The following is a 22,589-nucleotide window of genomic DNA, read 5'->3' on the forward strand; positions in this document are numbered from 1 at the left end:
AGTAAAGTACTGTGTGAATGTAAACAGTGCTAAACAGTAACTACTTTAATATAGTTATTAGTTGTGCAAATACAGTTAAATGCAGTGCATCACACTGACGTCTCTTAGCAACATTCCATGGCGAACTCCATCATAAATAAACACACTTATGTAGGCTTAAAGTCTCAAAGCTTTACCAAAAGAACTTGGATCTTGAACTTGCAATTGAAGGAATCTATGCCCACATACACACTGCCAAGTTTTGGCAACTGCATTTAAATGTGGGAATGAATCACTTAAGCTTTTGTCCTGTGTGTGTTATGCATTCTGGCATATAACGAATACAGGAATAACTCCCAAAATTCATTCAGTTGGCATTGCAATAACCACAGCAATGTTTAGATTTCTTGTAAACAAGAAAATTGGACATCAATAGTTTAACTTTAACCCAAATGGTGTTTGTGACATTAGCTAGTTTTAACATTTATTATAGACGTAATCATCTGATTATTTTATTTTTTATAAACCACTACCAACAGATTCTCTTTTTTAAATCATTAAGCCCATGCTTTAAACAGAGTGCCTATTCTGCATTGTAAATATAGGACTGGTGGGAGAAACTACTGTGGAGAGACACAGCATAAAATTAATATATACATGAATGTCTGCATTAACACTGAGTTTTGAGTTGTTGTCTTGAGATGTAACAGTGTCTAAATATGTACAGCAGAATAATTTGTTGCGTACTAGATTAGACTGAATGACCAAAATCCTCACCCCTAACCATATTTGTCTGGAGTCAATGTGTACATGGCCCATGACAACTTAAGTGTCTTATGAACTGGAGAAAATGTAGCAGTTCTCTGGCATTCTTAAGTATTTCTATGCATCTTATACTTAGAAGTTTGTCTGCTGTGAACACCAGTCTGACACTAAATAGCCCACTGCTAAAACCACAGCCAAAAAACACACGTCATAAGGTCCAGAGGAACATAATGGCCCACCATAAAAATTTCAACAGTCTCTAGTGGTTTTTGTGCTCAATGTACACAACATTCATGGCTGATGGGTACGCCTTAAAAGGTTATGTTCCCCAGACATTGTTCGATCAAGTGAGATGCCTAGCTTCTTATATATAGTAGAAATAATGACAGACTGTACCTTCACTAAACAACTGCAATAAACAGTATAGTCAAGAATTTAGAAAACCATTGACCTTGACTTAAAAATCTTCTTTTCTTTTTTTTCACGAGATAAAGAAGAAGCATTTATAAAAATAGTTTGCATTACACATCCATCTTGTGTGTGGGAAGAATGAAATGTAAAGTACCTCCTGTAATTGTGGTTCCTTCTTCTTTGCTGACATGTTCAAAAGTTTCTCTAGCGAGCTGTAGTACTTCTCTGTTTCCTTCTCGTACCTCTTTCTCTCGGCCTGAAATATCAAATGTAGGAACTTACTATTTTTAATATATGGAACTGGTTACAATAAATGTACATTTTTCCATTTATTTTAATTACATCAACGCAAACATCCTAAATGTGGGAGCTAACAGTGAAGATCTAGAATTTTACCTTTGCTGAGCCGAGATGCTCTTTCCGAAACTTTTCTAAAGGCTTCATCAGTGTCTCTGTGATGTTTCTCATCTGTGAAAATGCAATTCAGTAATGTGATATGTAATATTCGACCATTTAATTTAATTATATTAAACATTAGCAAAAACAGGATGATTTTCTTTCATTAAAACTTGAGCGAACACATTGTAGGTTTCAATTTTAAATGTCAATAAAGGTGACATCATTGCATCACCTATTCCGTAGTCATGACTAAACCTGCACAGAAACTGTAATAAATCAGATAGCTCCACAGATTTCTACAGAAATTGAATGGCTGCCATTCATAAAATTCTACACTTCCCCCACTGCTTCCATATTTGTTTAACAAATACGCTGGATACTATAATACTTTCATCTAATAAGAGTACACTCTCGGGTTCATTTTAAGATTTTTTTTTTTTAAATTAAATTAGCAGAATAAAAATAAAAAATAAAAATATATATTATATATATATATATATATATATATATATATACACATACAGTATATATATATATATATATATATATATATATATATATATATATATATATATATTTTTTTTTTTTTTTTTTTTTATTAAAACAAACATTAAACAAAAAGGTAATATGCTCTATATTCTATGTGGTCCTTGTGATGACAAGCCAAATAGAATGCAATAGTATGGAGCCCCTAAAACAGGGTTGGGCAACACAGGACTTCGAAATATACTTTCCAGCAGAGTTAAGCTTCAACCCCAATCAAACACCCGAACAAGCTAAACAAGGTCTTCAGAATAACTAGAAAGCTACAAGCGGATGAGCTTTATCAGGGTTTATCAGTTTCTAGTAGCCCAGCCCTTCCCTAAAAGGACATCAATGCTTTTGCGTTCACTTGCAAAACCTTTGTGTTCCAACAAGACACTGCATTAGATCGCAAAATCTTAGCACTCTCTCGCAAAAAAATAGTTTTACGATCCCCAAGAAACTTTGCCTTCTCTCATAAATCGCATTCCCCTAAGAAACTTTGCATTCCCTTTGAGGACTCAGAACAACAATATGAATGCAGCTCTGCACATATCTGTTATGGTTTATTTATATTTGCGGTGTAAATCAAGCTTCTTGAAATGTAGGAACACTTTTCCACATTTTGAAGTAATTAAGGACATTCTCTTTACCCTGAAATGAGATAATGAAATAACCAAAGCAACCCATGATGTGACTGTTAGAATGAGCATCTCCAGTCTACCATTACTCTGTTTCTGACCCTGTCAGGACCTGTTAGCTCTGCCCCTTCCACACATGACTCCAGTGAGCCAAGGGGCCATAACGTCATTGGCCCGCTGTGGTGTTATGAACGGGTGGGGCTCAAATCTGAGCTCATGACAACTGTCAGCTGTTGCACTTTGAGTCATGGGCAGGACCTTCAGCTCTCTAATTCTGCATACTAAATAAATACTAACATGACCTACATGCAACATGAGCCCTTCCTACCTAGATGGTTAACCACCTATTAGAATATATAGTCCTCTCATACCTTAAGAATGCAAAAAAAAAATGTCTATGCCAGAGGAAGGGATTTGTCAATCTAATAGGTAAAACTGAAATCTTTTCTTTTGTCTCATTTTTACACATTTTACACTGTACAGCAAGTTAATTACAGATAACACCACAAGTGCCATTGGACGTTCTTTTGTTTTTGAAAGTACAGTTCCTACACAACACAGTTGAGGTAGCATGACTCAACATAAGCAGCGGTCTTGTGCAATCTCTGAGTAATCTGTGAGAGAGGACACAAATAACTTATGGCAATGTAATTCACTGTGAAAAAACTGTGACTAAAGAATGCAAGAACAAACAGAGGACTGATGTCACTTTACAGACTATGTGTTGAAAAGTGTGTTGAACTCAGTGTTAAAACTGATTACGTCTCTCCACAAGCAAATGGCCATGCTGGCATGTTCCAAAAATATCTTTTAGCCTGCAAGGAATTGAGTGAAATGTATAACACAGAGTGTGTTTGGTGCAAGTCTCAACTGGTTGTGCTCACCATCAGCTCTCTTTGGTCTTCCAAGTTTCTGAGAAAGGATGAGAACTCTTGCAAGGATTCATCTGAAATTACACATATGCAGACACTGAGCAAAGCACAATATAAGCAAATGTATGCATGTATGTAAATTAATATATGCAAAAAGGGGGGAAAAAAACTCACCAATGCACTTCTCATCGTCAGTTTTGGCATCGCCGATGTATTCAAATTTGAACTCACCCAGGCACTGAGCAAACTTCTTCTGGGCCAATGAAAGCTCTGTAAGGCAAATAGTGAAGACAGAGGGAAATCAGGAATTGTATTATTTTTGGATGTTCTAGTGGCAGAGAGTTTTCCTTTTCATTCATTTTTCATTTGGGAGGGTGTGTCACACATTAACCTACGCTACCACTAAAAGTTTGGGGTCAGTCATATTTTGGTAATACTTTATAAGGTCTCATTTGTTAACAGTAGTTAATGTATTAATTAACATTTATTAACTAATATGAACAAATATGACTTGATTTTAAAATAAATGTTGAAATTAACATTAACCAAGATTAATAAATGTTGTAGAAGTATTGTAATGTTGATAACTAAAGTGGTTAACTAATGTTAACGAATGAAACATTATTGTGACCAATGTTTATTTATTTTTTTAATAAGTAAATTGTATTCAGCAAGGACACATTAAAATAAATCAAAAGTGACATTAAGGACATTTATGATGTCACAAAAAATATTTCTAGTTCTTTTGAACATTCTATTCATCAAAATGTCCTGGAAAATTTCTCATTAGAGACTTCTTTCAAAAACACTAAAAAAATCTTACAGCCCCCAAACTTTTGAATGGTCAAGTATGTAAACCAATCCATTACATGACCTTAAACATTTAAAACACACACACAGACAATCGTTTTATTGTATCGCACTGGGAATATTTGGATTACATTGTCTTCTGTTCAGGTGAAGTATTCCCAAAGAATAGTTTAACAATACCACCTATTTGCAGATATGAGCTGGTCATAATGAAAGTTATGCTCAGCAAACATCCTGCTGGACTCTTATGTTGCCAAGAGCATCCTGAAGTAGCAGGTGTTGCTAATAGATAGCAAGAATTCCCCTTCCCTCAGGAAAACATGTGGAAAACCCAATGAAAAAAGGGATGGGACTTCGCCTGGAACATGAGGCTGGGGGAGGATTTGTAAATCAGAGAGAGCAAATTTCATTCTGTGGATTCCCAAAGGATGATCCCGATATAAGTGAACTCTCACTGGGGTCCGTGGGACAGAGTGCTGGGGTATTTTAGGACGAACACTATGAGCAGTATCCAGCAATGTAGTGTCATCAACACTGACAGCTGGGCCCGTCCGTGTGAAATGAGCTGGAAGTGCAGTAGACCTATCACAACTTATTCTGCTAACTATGGCGGTTTCTAAATTTGCTTGCCATATTTGTCTCAGATTTACAGTCTTTTATCCTTGTAATCCACTTTTAAGAGTCATTCTAATTGATTCCATTCAGTCATTCATGAATGACCCATATTTCATTTATGGCCACACAGCTACCCATTAAGCTGCTTACTCCACCCTCTTGCCTAGTCCGAACTAAAAACGCCCGGTCAACTCATCTGTGAGGGTTGGAGTGAATGTGGATTACTCTACAACAATGCTCAATCATGCGAGTCTGGCAGAGTGGACTTGCTGACTACATGCCCCAGGACAGAACGGACTGAGAATGTCAAGAGATAAATGTGAATGATAAACACTATGCTCTAGGGCAGGGCTGGGCAGTGGTATTCAATTAAAGTTCCATGAGACCCAGTCTCTAAATTTTTGACTGTAAGCAGATGTCTGTACACTATGTGACATTCGGAGTGCGTCAGTGAGATGCTTTAATATCAACTGTGTTTATAGTTTATGTAGCTAAACATATCATGGTATTTTCATAGTGAAGAGAACGACTGTGTTGTGAAAAAAATGCTTTGATTAATAATTAAATAATTATAAGGTCTTTTCAGCCGCAACACCGTTTACATCACTTGCACACCGTGGCACCACCCCCCACCTTCGTTTAGATTTTTGGGGATTTTTTATAGTAGTACAAATTATTTAGTTCAGTTAGAGAACAGACAATACAATTAAAAAAACAGTACAATTAAAAACTGAACGTGTCTACTCAATACAGCGTTGAACGAGAGTCACAGCACAGATCAGCAGCAGGAGTCAGATTTCACCGTTTCAAGACGATGGAGGAAAATTTGGCTTCAAAGCGAAATGGAACAGCGCCTTTTTAAGCGTGTTTGTCATTGTACTGTTTTGTTGTTGTTGTGCCTCTGTTTTTATTAAGAATAATAATGAACCCACCATTCAAGCAACTGCTGCCACCGAATTGGCGCTAATTCAAAAGCGAAAGTAAAATGCACACAGGCATTCATAATGGTGCGTGTCGACTGGCGTGGAGCGAGTGTGTGTTTGTGCTCAACATCCCTAAGATTGAATTGAAAACGCTTTCTCTGCTCTGCACCGTACAGTTAAGCAAAATGATATTCATGACAACGCAGCACTGGCCCAATCGGGCAAGTGACAATTCCATCAACTGTCCCAAGCATCTTTCACGCTGACCCCGGGCTATCTGGCAGTCCTTATTGTTGAGCCCTGTAATAGTCAAATGAACTATACAATAAACAGATTAATTAATCATAATTAAATAGCAACATTTGCTGAAAAAAGTCACCAAAGTAAATATATTGTTTTAACTTAAGTCACCATTATAGTCTTTATTTTTTATTTAATTCATGTTAAATTCACCTTTACAGACCCCATGTGGTAAAAATCGAGTTTTAAAGTTGTTTATATGTTTGTGTGGTGCTTTTAATATACTTCAAGACAAACCACGTGCAATTTCATAAGTCAACACCGTTGCTGAGTATTTTCTCCTTAAAACTGCAGTGTACCAAAGACATTCTTAAAAACGCTGTTTGAAACCGCCTCTTTTTCCTACCATCACAAACTTGTAACCAATCCTGTCAATGTGCAGGGTGGGGCTTTTCCTATCATTATTTCTAAGAATGCTGTTTTTTTTTAGAAGGCAGCTGTGTGACTGAGATGGCGAACGGGAACATGGTTTGTGTAACATTAGCAACATATTATTAGCTGTTTGATAACGTAGTCAAGCTAAAGGCTAATCATATCAATTACTGTTATGTCGACTTTTTTCAAATTCTGAATAGATTATATATAGCCTAGAAAACGTGCAAAGACCTCCTATTATAATCACTAAAAAGCGGTCACTCATCTCAGTTCACGATCTCACAAAGTTCGGTTGTAATCAATAAAGTACACTGCACAATGAATCTCTCTTATTTACACTGTGTCTACACTTTGATAATGAGAGAATTCGCAAGCATGCAGAACTCAGCACTGAACAAAAACAATACAAAAATACAGCAAATAGAAACAATTGACGTTCTCCAGAGTGCAAACTTAAATATGCACTGGAGCGTTTACCATGTTTTCTCAATATGATATATAGTATCAACTGAGGGTGCTCTTGCTTTTGTCTGAGGGTGCTTAGCACCCCCAATAGTCCCCACAGAACCGGGCCAGCCAGTATAATTTGCTCTTCCTCTTCTTCTGAATCAGCTGGTGTGATAGAGTGGAGACAGGGACTAATTTCCATATTCAGGGATTCACATACACTGAATGAAGCAAGAATTCAAGCTATTTTAAGGCATGAATAAATTATTTTCACAGGGATTTTTTTTTTTTTAATATGTAATTTGGATTATCAAAGATGATTTAAGGCAGGGGTGTCAAACTCAGTTCCTGGAGGGCCACAACCCGTTAGAGTTTAGCTTCAACCCTAATTAAACACACCTGATCCAGCTAATTGAGGTCTTCAGGATTACTAGAAACTTCCAGGCAGGTGTTTTTGGAGCTGGTTGGAGCTAAACTCTGCAGGGTTGTGGAGTTTGACACCCCTGATTTGAGGGATACAATTATTTATTTAAAATATGAATGACATTTTTAAATGATTAATGACCCAGAACTGGGACTGAATCTGGACTGCAGTCTGATAATTGGTGGCCTCTGCTCTAGGGAAAAAATAATAATTAGTGTGAGGTTACGGTATGATTATTCTGTTTATTGCCGAGAAGTATATTAATGTCTAGAATACATCCATGACAGCAACCTCTTACACAGCATCCATCCACCCATCTGTAAAGACAACATCTGTCTAACAATGTCTCTATTAACTCCACAACACCACTGTGTGAAGGGGAGGTTGATCGCCTAATTCTAGTGGGTATTAGGAAGGGCAAATGGCAGCCCGTGGGCAGCTGGGCACTGGACAAACTGGTCAAAGCAGTGTTTGATGAGCTTCTGTTCTTTTAGCCAGACTCAAAATAGAGTCGCCAGGAAACAGTTTTCTTTCCTTTTTTCCATATGTGTGCAAGGTAAGCATCACTCTGTAAACATATGAAGCCGTGGCTGTGGAAGTTACCACATTACAACATGCAATCAAAAGTGAAATTCAAAACTAAAAGTACCATGAGCAGATCAGACTATTTATAATGACGTAATGACACAAAGACATGCTCAAATTTCCCACGGAAATCCACCAGTACCACTGCTATTAAAAACATTATTACAAGCTTACCGGTTTGAATCGAGATAAGGCAAGCAGTTTTGAACACTGGCTGGTTATGTACTTGCTTAAAAATTTATTTTGGATAATTTTTAACCCAAAAAAGTTACGAACTGCAGCTTTAAATGACATATAAAAGTAAAATTATACAAATACACGCTACCATTTAAAAGTTTGGGGTTGGTAAGTGAAAAAAAAAAAAAAAAAGTGTTTTTGAAAAAAGTCTCTTATGCTCACCAAGGCTGCATTTATTTGCTAAAAACTAATACAAATGATGGTTTGACATGCACCCGCCTCCTCACTCAATCCTCTCATTCACCCTGGTTGAATAGTGTTGGTGTTACATGTCCTGAATATTGCACATCATTTTAGTGATTCCCGCATGTTTCGCGCTCACACCAAAAGCTTGTGCAAACAAATAAGCCACAAGTAACAAGTTTTTTTTTACAATAGTACGTTTTAGTAAAATTGAAACAAATGTTGGCGAAAGAGATGCGTCTTTAGTATATTCTTGAAGATGAAAGACTCAGCATCTTGGGTTGAGATAGGCAGCTTGGAACAGTCAAGGAAAAGGTCCGTGGAAGTGATTCTGTGCCTCTTTGGGATTGTTACCACAAGGCGCAGTTCACTTGCAGAACACAAGTTTCTGGATGGCACGTTGGTCTGAAGTAATGAGTTATGATATAGGGGTACAGAGCCAGTGGTTGTTCTGTAAGCAAACATAAGTGCCTTGAATTTGATGCGAGCGGCAATTGGCAGCCAGTGCAATTTTATGAGGAGAGGTGTGACGTGCTCTCTCTTCAGTTTGTTAAAGGATTAGTTCACCCCAAAATGAAAACTTCCTAATAATTTACTCACCCCAATGCCATCCAAGATATCCATGTCTTTCTTTCCTCAGTGGGAGAGAAATTATGTTTTTTGAGGAAAACATTTCTGGATTTTTCTTCTAACAATGGACTTCATTGGTTACCATCGTTTTTAAGTCCAAATCAATGCAGTTTCAAAAGTCTTTGAAGTGTTTAAACAGGATGTACCCGATCACAGCTGAAGAAGAGGTTGTTATCTAGCGAAACGATAGGTCATTTAAAAAAATTTTTTATAATTGATAGACTTTTTACCTTCAATAGTTCGGATTGAGCTGATCAACAAACGGACAGGGAACTACGTCATCACGTTGAAAGGTCACGCCGGCGCCGGCAGAAGTACCGCCCCACAGTTTACAATGCGACCGTATTAGGGATGCAACGATACCATTTTTTCAGAACCGATCCGATCTCAAAAATTCTGAGTATCGGCCGATACCGATCCGTACCGATACCAGCGCAGTTTTTTTTTAATCAAATAGAATTTCTATAACTCTGTGTTAAACTGATAAGAACTGAAAAAAAAGAAAAACACCAACAAAAAATATATGATCATAATCTGACATAAATGCAATTATAAACTAGATTAGTGGATAATTCAGCAATAAAATTTAGTCTAGAAAAATCACGAGTGCACAATTAATTGAATAAAATCTGAACATTTTGTGAAAAAAATGTTTAGTGGAGAACAAATTAGAGACAATAAGTGTAACACTAAATCTGGTAAAACTTTACACATTGCTCTTTGTATTGTAAAATACATTCATGAAAAACAAGATAAAAATAGCAATTATTTTATATCCTACTATAAAATTGAGACATTTTTTAAATGTATAGCACAGCTGTTTAATAAGGTAGCAACATAATAGATAGGACAGGACAAGAACGGCTATTAGTATTAATAATCTTTCATTTCGTCACTCTATTATGATATGAAAGGCTCCAATACATCGCGGCACAAAGCGCTTATGCGCATCCCGAGCGCAGAATGATGCGCTGGAAGCAACATGAGTCACAGCGCGCAGCGCGTCGAGTCCGCATTGAAAAGTTTAAAGCACAAAGAAAATACATATGATGCATAGCATAGTGTATTATACAGTATCTATCTATGCAATAGTCTATTCAGCATTTTCTTTTAAATTTCAGTTACTGTGCGCGTGAAGAACAAATAGTAGGCTACCTGACTTCTAACAGACACCCGGTAGAAAGTAACATGATTAAGGTACAGCAATAAAGTCCAGCAAGATAAAGTTGTTTTATGTGAAACCATAGACCTTTATCTACAGATCAAGTATAATAATAGTAACATTGAATCATCTTGGAGAGAGTTTCATCGTGTGTTCTGTCATAACCGGACGCGACGCGCTGTTTGAGTGCTGAATGAAGAATGATTGACAGCCGCAGCTGAGGGAAACGTTTACGTGATCTTGAATTTAACACTTAAATATTAATTTATATCTCACATTATACTATATAATGGCTTCAGAACACTTATAATATTGTGCACGAAAACTTATGGTGCTTTATAATGTTTGTGGGGCTTAACAATAACACTGAATAGTATACGCACAATATCGGATTTGGATCGGCCTTGTCTGACCGATACCCGATCCGCCAAAAATGGCAGTATCGGAGCCGATTCCGATACTGAGTATCGGATCGGTGCATCCCTAGACCGTATGAAGGAGAATGGTTCAAATAGTATTGTTTGCTATTATATATATATATAGTAATAGTATTCAGTGAATATGAATATGAATAGTATATGAATAACATTCTGATGAATATGAATAGTAGTTCAAATAGTATTGCCGGCACCGGCGTGACCTTTCAACGTGATGACGTAGTTCCCTGTCCGTTTGTTGATCAGCTCAATCCGAACTATTGAAGGTAAAGTGTATAAATTATAATTTTTTTTTTAAAATGACCTATCGTTTCGCTAGATAACAACCTCTTCTTCAGCTGTGATCGGGTACATCCTGTTTAAACACTTCAAAGACTTTTGAAACTGCATTGATTTGGACTTAAAAACGATGGTAACCAATGAAGTCCATTGTTAGAAGAAAAATCCAGAAATGTTTTCCTCAAAAAACATAATTTCTCTCCCACTGAGGAAAGAAAGACATGGATATCTTGGATAGCATTGGGGTGAGTAAATTATTAGGACATTTTCATTTTGGGGTGAACTAATCCTTTAAAGACCACTCTAGCTGCAGCATTCTGGACCAGTTGCAGAGGTTTGACAGTGCAAGCTGGAAGACCTGCCAAGAGAGCATTACAATAGTCCAGTCTGGATAGAACAAGAGATTGGACAAGGAGTTGTGTAGCATGCTCTGATAGGAAGGGCCTGATCTTCCTAATGTTGTATAAGGCAAATCTGCAGGACCGGGCAGTTCTAGCAATGTGGTCTGTGAAGTTCAAATGATCATCAATCACAACTCCAAGGTTCCTTACTGACCTTGATGGAGTTATGGTTGATGAACCTAGCTGAATGGAGAAGTTGTGATGAAGTGCTGGGTTGGTCGAGACCACAAGCAGTGTGGTTATTTGTGTTATCATTTGCAGTTTGTTTATTTGTTCTTATTTATTACTAAATGTTTACTTTTCTTTATTTCGTTTACGTCTCCATACCGGCGTGATGACTCCGATCTTCAACCAGATGGAACTGGATAATATTCTGATTGTTCCAATCCAATCTGACTTGTAATGCTGCCTGATTCATAATCATACACTGTTCGTTCGTTGGCCTTACTGGCCCCCCGACTGAGCCTGGTTTCTCCGAAGGTTTTTTTCTCCATTCTGCCACCTGATGGAGTTTTGGTTCCTTGCCACTGTTGCCTTTGTCACCTTTGTTGCCATTGGCTTTTGGCTTGCTTAGTTGGGGACATTAAATTTAATATTCAACAATATTATTGATCTGCCTGCATTGACACCATTATATGATAACTGAACTGAGCTGTACGATGACATCACGTTTTTCTCCACAGTGGCTATATATATATATATATATATATATATATATATATATATAAAATAACTAAATTAATAACTTTTTTACAACAAAAATGAAACATCACTGAACTTACTTAAGCTGGACTGTGATGCTATTTTCTTCTGGAAACAAACTTTGTTGCATTATTTTCCTGTTATCTTTCTAAAGCTGCTTTGAAACATAAAGAAAAAGCATACTGTAAAAAGCGCTATATAAATAAATGTGACTTGACCTGACTTGATTATTTGGAAATGTAGGCCTAGTTCAACGATTAAAATAAAGCCTTTATGTGCTTTGCGTAAGCTATTAAAACACAATTACCCAAAATATCATAAAATTATAAGATAATAACAAATTATACGTATGGTGTTATGTATGGCCTTTTTCCCTTAAAGGAACACTCCGACTTTTTGGGACTTTAGCTTATTCACAGTATCCCCCAGAGTTAGATAAGTCCATACATACCTTTTTCATTTCTGTGTGTTCTGTAAGTGTTATTTGACGCACCCACCGCTAGCCTAGCTTAGCACAAAGACTGGATGTAAATGGATAATGGTAGCATACTAATCCCAATAAGTGACAAAATAATGCAAACATTTTCCTATTTACATGTTGTGATCTGTATCACAGCGTGTACAAATAACAAGGCTATATGAGACAGAGACCATTTTTAATCGTATAAATACTGGGAACTATATTCTCACTAGGCGTAGGAGCACAGCTACTTGGGCGGAGTGATTAGCGCAGCACACGAGACGCCCTGTGGTGAGGAGCAGAGAGTTCGCTCAGAGTTGGAGTAATAGAGTCAGCAATTACTAGATAGTAAATTTATAGTTTACAATCATGGGTGTTCGCTGTATTGTAAAGAGCTGTGACAATAAACAGGGGAGACCAGGTAATACTATGATGTTTCATAGAATTCCAACCAAAACGCTGACCTGATGAATCGATGGCTACTTGTTCTGGGTATCCAAACACACCTGTAAACAGCATCAATAAGTATTTCGTTTGCTCTGAACATTTTACTATAGACGACTATTTTGAGAAAATGCAAGTTGCCACACGGACCATGAAACGTGTGCTAAAGGATACAGCCATCCCATCGATAATAAAGACAGGACAAATTGAATCACCTGTTGCTGCGGTAAGTGTTCCGTTATCATGTTTTGAGATGACTAACATTAGCCATACTGTAACAGTGCCATGCTAATGTAATGTAACCTTAGTAGTGACACTATTACGTGAATAGAGGCTCCGTGTATCCCCTTTATTGTTATTATCACTGTACTATGAATGATCATTATAACAAAATCGCTTACTTGGTGGACAGCTGACCATTAGGTTCACTCGGCATGGGGCGTTTCTTCCAGTTGATCTTCCGTGGTAGTGACGCAAATATTTTGATTGTCATCACTCATCAAGCCTTGACATTGATGGCAATACCCGGTCCCATTCATTACAACAAAGGCACTCGGTTTCTGTCGGCATAGGCTGGCATGTTCCACATTTACACCACCAGTCCGTGTTCGTTCTGATTCTCCCTTCGACATCAATCTGTTCGGCATCTTGTCTTGCAGCTTCCAAAGTTTGTAACTCCTCGTCTGTGTATTCTGGCTCAAAACTATATGGTTCTGGATCTTGGTTTGATACACAGTAAAATTCCTCAAAGTCAGCCATGATCACGAGTCGCGTTCGCTACTAGCTAGTCTGTCACGTTTGTTTTGTTTACGGAACCATCAACAGGTCAGGGCGTCTCGTGTGCTGCGCTAATCACTCCGCCCAAGTAGCCACTCCGCCCAAGTAGCTGTGCTCCTACGCCTAGTGAGAATATAGTTCCCAGTATTTATACGATTAAAAATGGTCTCTGTCTCATATAGCCTTGTTATTTGTACACGCTGTGACTATACAGATCACAACATGTAAATAGGAAAATGTTTGCATTATTTTGTCACTTATTAGGATTAGTATGCTACCACTATCCATTTACATCCAGTCTTTGTGCTAAGCTAGGCTAGCGGTGGGTGCGTCAAATAACATTTACAGAACGCACAGAAATGAAAAAGGTATGTATGGACTTATCTAACTCTGGGGGATACTGTGAATAAGCTAAAGTCCCAAAAAGTCGGAGTGTTCCTTTAAGTATTGAAAATGGTATCGAATTTCAATATTTTTCAAGGTATCGCTTTGAAGTTGGAAACTCCAGTATCGTGACAACACTACTATATAGAGCAGTCAATATAGGCAACATCAGCTGACAAAAAACAAGTTCAGAAACTTGAGATATGGTCTACCCCATATACTCTGGACTCAGCAGTAATGTGCAGGCTTTAACAGGACAGACAGAGACCTGACTCATGGCACTGAGATATGCTGCTCACTCACTCATGGGGAATGCCTGAAGCATTGATTTGCTTTAGAGGGACTGTGACTTAAGGAGTCTTAGGATGTGCATTCAGAAAGGGCATGTTATGGGAATATCAAGAGGGGCGTGCTAACAGCACACACACACGGAGGTTCGGCCCACTGACAACACCCATAAAATTCCCTGGTCAATCCGAGGGAATTCTTCAACAGTAAAGCATTTTGAAAACACAAACCAAAAACAACACACCCTGGAAACTGTGATTGTAAGGTCAAATTCTGAGTGCAGCCAAACCCTGGTGATGACCCAAGCAAACTATTTTGTCAAATTAATGACAGAAACTCAGTGACCATTACAATTTTCTGCACCAAGCATTTGCCATAGATTTGATAACAAATATATTATGTAGCCTAGCCCTTAAAATGATAGCAAAAAGCCACTCGTTCCAGGAAACTGACAACACTGTCGTGTCAACCTATATATTATGGAGAGGTTAAATACGGGTTTGGTGCCTTATTGTCAAAACAGAGGCACTGGCAGAGGCACATATTTTAGTTTCAAACACAGAGGCCTGCATTTAAAGTGAAGCCTACGTTTTAAATTGAGAGTGAAGACAGACACACTTTGCTGATAAATTAAACTGCAAGGCTTGCTGCATGTTTGGTTCTCGTGTCTAGTATAACTGATTATGAGGTGCTAAATTTGAATATGCACACAATGGTTGTAAGGACTACTTTTATGACGCTGTACTGCCCCTGGTCAGCATTTACTTTTTGGAAAAAGTTATGGTTCCATAAAGTAACTTTATGAAAAAAAGAAACATCCTGCTTAAAATCTGTGGAATAAAGAATATTGGAATATTACAATGGAATAAAGAAAAATTTGGAACATCAAGAAGATGAGTACTTTCATAACCAATGTCTTTTGTTTGTTTGTTTTTGGCTTTACTGGAGCTTTACTTGTCTACTACATACACAAGCATGCGTGATGCTCGTGGTATTTCCAGTGTCTTCACAAAAAGAAATAATGACATAATGAATATATTTTTCTATTGCATAGGAAAAAAACAAAAAACAAATTCAATTTAGTAAAACAACACTGATTATTATAATTATTATTACTACTACTATTATTTCAATGAATATCAAACAAAGATTTTTTTTTATCATTACGTTTTAAAACATTGATTAAATGGTTAAAGTTTAACTAATTAATTTGGTTAGACACTATTTTTTATGATAAATTTGTATTAAATCAAAATCCAAAAAAAAAAAAAAAAAAAAAAAAAAAAAAACAGAAACCACTGATTTTGGGGAGGGAAATAAGAATAAGAATAAGAATAAGAATAAGAATAAGAAGAAGAAGAAGAAGAAGAAGAAGAAAAATATTAAATTAGGGCATTAAATAAAGGATTTTACAAGCAATTTATGTTTACATTTATTCTCAAGGTCTAACAAATATGTGAAATGAATTGCCTTCCCTATTAATGGTGTAACATGATATATACTGTGATAAATATAGAAACTGAATGATATATATACATGGGTTGGAAAATGAAACCGTAACACCTGTTTTAGACCACTATAATTTATTAATATGGTGTAGGGCCTTCTTTTGCGGCCAACCAACATCAGTTCATCTTGGGAATGACACATTCAAGTCCTTCACAGTGGCCAGAGGGATTTTGAGCCGTTCCTCTTCCTGAACAGTGACCAGGACATCATGTGATGCTGGTGGAGGAAAACCTTTTCTGACTTGCTCCTCCAAAATACCCCAAAGTGGCTCAAAAATATTCAGATCTGGTGACTGTGCAGGTCATGGGAGATGTTCAACTTTACACCATTCTGCCACAAGTCTTGCTGTGTGTATCGGTGCATTATCATGCTGATACACAGCACCCCTTCAGGGTACAATGTTTGTACCCATTAGGTGGACATGTTCCTCCAGAACGGTTCAGTAGTCATTGAAAGTGAGGCGCCCATCAAGCACAGCAGGGAATGCAATTATATAGCAGCCCAAACCATCACTGATCCACCCCGTGCTTCACTCTGGGCAGCAATAGTCCGGGTGTTGAGCCTCTTTAGGGCTTCTCCACACCGTAACTCTTAAAGATGTGGGAAAGACAGCGAAGGTGGACTCATCAGAGAACAAAATGTTTCACATTGTCCAGAGCCCAAGATTTGCACTTTTGGCACCACTGAAACAGACATTTGCCATTGGCATGAGGGACCAAAGGTTTGGCTATAGCAGACCGACCATGAATATTGAGACTGAATATTGTCTTCAGTGTTTAAGCTTTTAAACAAAGATTTCTTTGTGTACTTAAAGTTAGCTAAAATAGGAAAGTCTTACTGCTCTCTGTCCAACAGGTTTACAGACAGTTGAGCAAGACAGACACACGCACGCACACACAAACACACACACACACACACACACAGTCTCAGCCTATATTGTGTAACAGAAGAGTGTTACTCAGTGTTTGATTACACATAAATGTCTTTGCTAGACACACCTCCCACTCCTCTGTAATTTGTCTATCGTTTGAACTGTCTTGTATGGTTGAACACAGCATCGGCCAAGCAACTCATGTCATGTGTGGGTTTATCGAGTTTTAATTGTTTCTTTCCTGAGTAATTATGCTCGAAACATCCGTTGTGTTGCACTAACATTGTAGAAAATACATTAAAGGAATATTAGCTGATCTTATTATGACAGATCCATATTTCTAAACATTTCAATGATTTGTAGTTTATCTTGGTTCATCTAGTTTTTGCCACTGAGCCCAGGAAACCAGAAAAAAAAAAAAAAAAAAACACAGGAAAATGCCCCTCCTATTGCTTATCACAGGAAAACACACATCTGGGCACATACAATACTATAACAACAGGGCACAGTCAGTGTGACACGACAGTGAGGTATGACTCTTCTGCAACACTTTTCCCCAAAGGCATTTCGAACAAGTTTAAAGGATGGCCAAAACACAGTGTATTTTTTCCCAAGAAATAACATGCACTTCAGCAGCAGAACTGCCTTTGGACAGAGGACACACACCCAGTCTGAGTTTTAATCACTGCAATCATTCATATGCACTGTGAACCAATGAGTAATGAGCACTTAGAAAGACTTTTGGTAGCTTGTCATTAAGCAAATGCTTATTATCTTGAGCGATTTACAGTAATGACATGAGCAGTCTTTCTGAAATACCTTTGTTTCTTTAGTGCCTGGGAAAGAGACTTTTAGTTATTCAGTCATTTCAGTTCATGGACTGCCCTTGTATAGGATCAGACCTATAATGAATTGATCTATCCTTAAACTGAAATCATAACGTTTCAGATTTTAAAACCATCTAGAAAGGGTCTAGTACTTTGATTGATTAAGATTTTGTGAGCAGTCTGTTTTGAATTAACCAGAAATCCCCATTGAGTCACATTCTGAATATAAAAAGGAAACTTCATTTGGGAAAGTGATGTCACTCACAATGACGTCCTGATTGGACCCACATGTGTGATTTAGCTCAGGGGGTAAAAGGGAATCAAGCAAGGCTCAGTGTGCTTCTTGCAGATCTAAACCAACTAGATCACTGAATGTACAGTTACTTTAGTACTGTATTTATGGAGATTTAAGGGAAAACAATGATCCTAACTTACTCAAAGACTGACTCATGAAACCTGAGAAATTAGCCTGTTTGTCAATAACCTCTGGTTATATAGAGGTCTAATGACAAGTTTTACACATTAGAGGGCACCTATTATGCCCTTTTTAAAAAGATGTAAAATAAGTATCTGATGTCCCGACTCCCCAGAGTGTGTATGTAAAATTTTAGCTGAAAATACCCTACAGATATTTTTTTACAGCATGTTCAAATTTCCACTTTTGGGGGGTGAGCAAAAACGCGTAATTTTTGTCTGTGTCCCTTTAAATGCAAATGAGCTGCTGCTCCCGGCACAGAGGGCAGTGCTTCAGGAGCTCTGCTTCAGTGTCAGGACAATCTCATCTCACGGAATGGAAATGTCAGAACAGAAACTGTACTAGCAGTGTTCGGTTCGAACCGGAGTCGGACAATAATACCTACAGAGCCAGAGAATGTGCTGTATGGAGATAGAGCAGGTATAGTTTAGTTTAATTACGATTATAACTTATTTGTCATCTTGCTTTTATCCACTATTAGTACAAGCCTGTTGTAGCGGACCTCGTCCGAATGATGGCCAAAAATTTACTAATGAGTTTTATGTTTAAGTTTATTGTACTTCACACAAAAGATTAAGCATTTGTTTTAGTCCAGAAAATCACTGTAAAACAGTACAAAAAGTGTGCATTAAAGTCTTATCTATAAACTCTCTCTCTCCCTTGCATTATCTTCATTATCTGCATTATCTCATTACAACTAACAGTAAACAAATATATACAGACATTTTCGGTGGGGGATTAATAAACTGGTAAACTTTATATCTGTAAAACAACTCTGATGAACTGTAATAAAGTGCGTGCTGTCCGTTTCATTACTGTCGTGACCAGTATCACTCCGGAGACTGTAAGCTGGAGCACAAACACAACAGTTGGTACAGATCCATCCTCGAGTAATAACTTTTTTTTGCAAAGCCTGCTTTGTAAGGACCTTCGTTCACAAAGCAGTCTGGTGTAAAATGATTTGCGCAAACAAACACATTTAGGTAGGTTAGGGGCTCATTCCCTTCAAAAACAAAAGTAATCCCCTCTTCAGCAGCTCAGATGTCAGGAGTAAATGACGACTGCTATGTTCAAAACACCTAAATCGCTTCTGCTCCGGCGTCGAAACAATGGCGGACTGTGTACAGCTCACTCAGGGCGGGTCTATGCTAATATGGCAGTGTCAATCAACAGTCGTGGGAGGGGCTTGTGCAAAAGGACGTCACATTGCTCAGAATCTGAATACGGCTTGTTCTGAGACACTGAATGATTTATGGGGATTAAAAAAAAGCACTGGGTGGATTTTTACCATTATAGGGTGGTTGTGTACACACACTGCCAACACACATTTATGTTCAAACACCATGAAAAAAGTGAATTATGCATAATAGGTGCCCTTTAAGAAATAAAATGTGTTTTTGTTAAGAATCATCTGAATGGTGTAGATGAGATGCTTGTAATCAAAATATGTTCTATAAAAAAAGCGTTTTGATTATATATAATGCGGGTACACTCCCTTAATGCATTTTTACCATGTTGAAACAATGTTACTTGCTGTGTTTCACTACATCAGAGATAATCCTCGTTGGCTCTGTCACATCTGTAGATACACTAGTAGCGTAACGCAGTTTGGTGATGTTGACAGGTAAAAAAGAGAATTGCTAGAATTCTTTTGACCACTCTCTCGAATAAAAAAAAAGAAAAAAAGAAAAAAAGAAAAATGCAGATATGCAGATCATTACATCACATGCTCTTTCCATATAGATTTTACTAGTATCAGTGTTATTATAGCTAAGGCTTTCTTTAGCTAGGCCTAACTTTAAGTATACAAAGGAATCTTTGTTTAAAAGCTTAAACGCTGAAGACAATGTTAAGAGTCAATAAACAGAGTCAATATTCATGGTCGGGCTGCTATAGTCAAAAAAAAAAAAAAAAAAAAAGACAGAAAGAAAGCAGAAATTATAAAAAATAATTTCAAAATCAAATTATTAACAAAAACTAGTATCTCAATGATACTAAAACACTGACTAGTATGGCAAAATCTGTTTATTACAGTGTGTTATATACTGTATATAATCTGATTTGTATTTTATAAATTAAATGATTTTGCTTGTAAATTACTTGTATCTCTTTATTAAGTAAAAAACACTTATTTGCTCATTTTTCATTGCACCCCTAAAATTTCTACACACAGTCCTACATTTTTCAACTTAGGCGCACATGAGCTACTTGGGGAAAAAAATAAGCGTCAAGCCCTGTCATGTCAATCTTTATCTTCTTCCTTGAGGCAAAGAAGCCAAGCCAGATAAAACCAACTCATTCCTTACAACATTTCTAAAAATCAATACACAAATCACATTTAAGCAATTTCTTGATCTACAGGTTAGTGTATATTTAATTGTATCTAATTTAGCATATTTATGAATGCAATTTGTATAAATAATCTTCCACAGCATATTTAATATTCTTAACAATCACAACAGTTTTGCTTTCATTGCTGACAGAACAATTTCCTTTTGGAAAATGGGGGGAATTCTCCCCTTAGGTGACTCTTATCGGGAGATTTTGTTTTTATTTGAGTTGGGGAGGGGAGTCGGGGGAGTTTTTATACAAAGTTTTAAAAAGAAATTACAATTATCTCAGCTAAATATTTGCTCACTCAACTCAATGTACTTGTGTTTTTACAATAGGATAATTTTGTTGCAATAGCTAACAGACAGCACAAGAAAGCTTGATTTCAAACTTTGAACTGAATTTATAAATACGACAAGTAAATAGTCAGTAATAAAGCAAGAAGCACAAATATAGTAGCACAAATACAATAGAATAAAGATAAAAAAATGAATTAATCAGAGCTGTACTTTTTTCAGGTATACGTCTAACAGTAGTATTCAGGAAAAAATGCAAAAATTGATTAATCAAATATAAAATAACTCTGCAAAGTCTTTACAGTATAATACAGATTAATCCTTATAAAAATGTTTCTTTTGTTGTTTGATTATCATTTATGACACAGCTACTGTTACTTTAAGACCGAATTAGGCGTGCATGCATATTACGACATGAGTAGGCTAATTTTATTTCACTATAACGATATACAGTATATCACAATATAGTTATTTCAGATATTTTAAAGTCGACATTTATGTGATGAAAGTCGAGTCGACGTCGACTATAACGCTGTTGAAGTTATTAACGAACAATTTAGCCTGAACCTCGAGCTGAGAATGGAACGCAGGTTGCCTTGTGCACAGCTATGGCATATGACACAGCGATCCTATAACAGCTTATTTTTATCAGTTCTTTTGTCTTTGGGTCTTTATATTTCTCACAGATTCCAGCTTGTTCTAAATCAAATACAGATAAAGTTGCACAGTAAAGATCACATTTATATGAATGCATTAGTGAGAGAGTGATTGCGTGTGAATTAATTCTACCTGGCAGTGTCTCTCTACTAATATAAGCTGTGGATTTTAGTTACTAAGAAATATATGCTAGAACTTTTCAGTTTGTAAGCTATTTTATTGATAAATGACAGAACAGTGTTGACAATACATTCTTTGCGCTACTGAATGTTTATGAGCACGATATGCGCGTGATGTGCGAGCTACATGTGTGTGCGTTACAATGCAGCACATAAGTTTAGAATGACGATTAACTTATGACTAATTAACTCGACAAATCATCTAGTCTGTGCAGCCCCTATTTAAAATAAGGTTTTTATGATATTAAAATGTTTGATACCATTGATATTTCATTATTCTTGTCACCATTTTCAAATATCATAAACTAGCCTAATACTAGCCTAAAGTAAAAAAAAAAAAAAAAAAAAGGAAAAAAAAAAGAACAAGCTTACTGAAGACAAGTAAACAGTGATAAAGAAAGAACAAAGAAACTAATTACAAGCATATGGGAAAACAAACTACAATAGACCAAAAGCACAAATGAAATGGACCTACTGGAAAAACTAGCACTAGAAATAAAATAAAAAAAATAACAAAAAAATACATTTGTATAAAATATTCAAATTGCACTGTACACTGCATAGTCTTCACTGTGTAAATTAAATGTGTAGGCTATTCTTAATAAAGTTACAAAAGTGATTCAGTCAAGAACAGTGAGAGTTTTTCTCTTTTTTTGTTGTTTGATTAACGTTAATAATGACAGCAAGTAAATTTGGATGCTGTCACTTTAAGACCGACTGCACGGATCCAATATACTTGTGCGTTTTCTTTTTCAGAACTGTTTACTTAAGACATAATGACTGTTTATGTGCATGTGTCTCAGACAGCCCTGAGAAAGTCTCTCTGACAGAATGCGCATTTAGCGAATTGTTTTCTTTCACTGCTTACTGCACTTCAACGATTTAAAATCACTTTTTTTTTTTTACGTAATACTCAAAGGTACAATATGCAAGATTTTTGTAATAAAATACTCAAAAAACACTTTCACAGTGTGATACATTTCATGCAGTTG

The 22,589-nt window shown here is 36.7% G+C and overlaps 1 protein-coding gene across 1 annotated transcript in view; it reads right to left on the reverse strand.

Annotated features, from left to right (window-relative positions):
- Positions 1-22,589, reverse strand: part of arhgap10 (Rho GTPase activating protein 10) — a 76,646-nt gene that overhangs the window by 35,387 nt on the left and 18,670 nt on the right. The window contains exons 2-5 of the mRNA XM_079851678.1: positions 3,764-3,859; positions 3,602-3,663; positions 1,552-1,623; positions 1,310-1,411 (exon numbers count right to left, since the gene is read on the reverse strand). Coding sequence (XP_079707804.1) covers positions 1,310-1,411; positions 1,552-1,623; positions 3,602-3,663; positions 3,764-3,859 — 332 coding nt within the window. The remainder of the gene's footprint in view (positions 1-1,309; positions 1,412-1,551; positions 1,624-3,601; positions 3,664-3,763; positions 3,860-22,589) is intronic.

Source organism: Squalius cephalus (assembly GCF_949319135.1).
Source record: "Squalius cephalus genome assembly, chromosome: 2".
Taxonomy (NCBI): Eukaryota; Metazoa; Chordata; class Actinopteri; order Cypriniformes; family Leuciscidae; genus Squalius; species Squalius cephalus.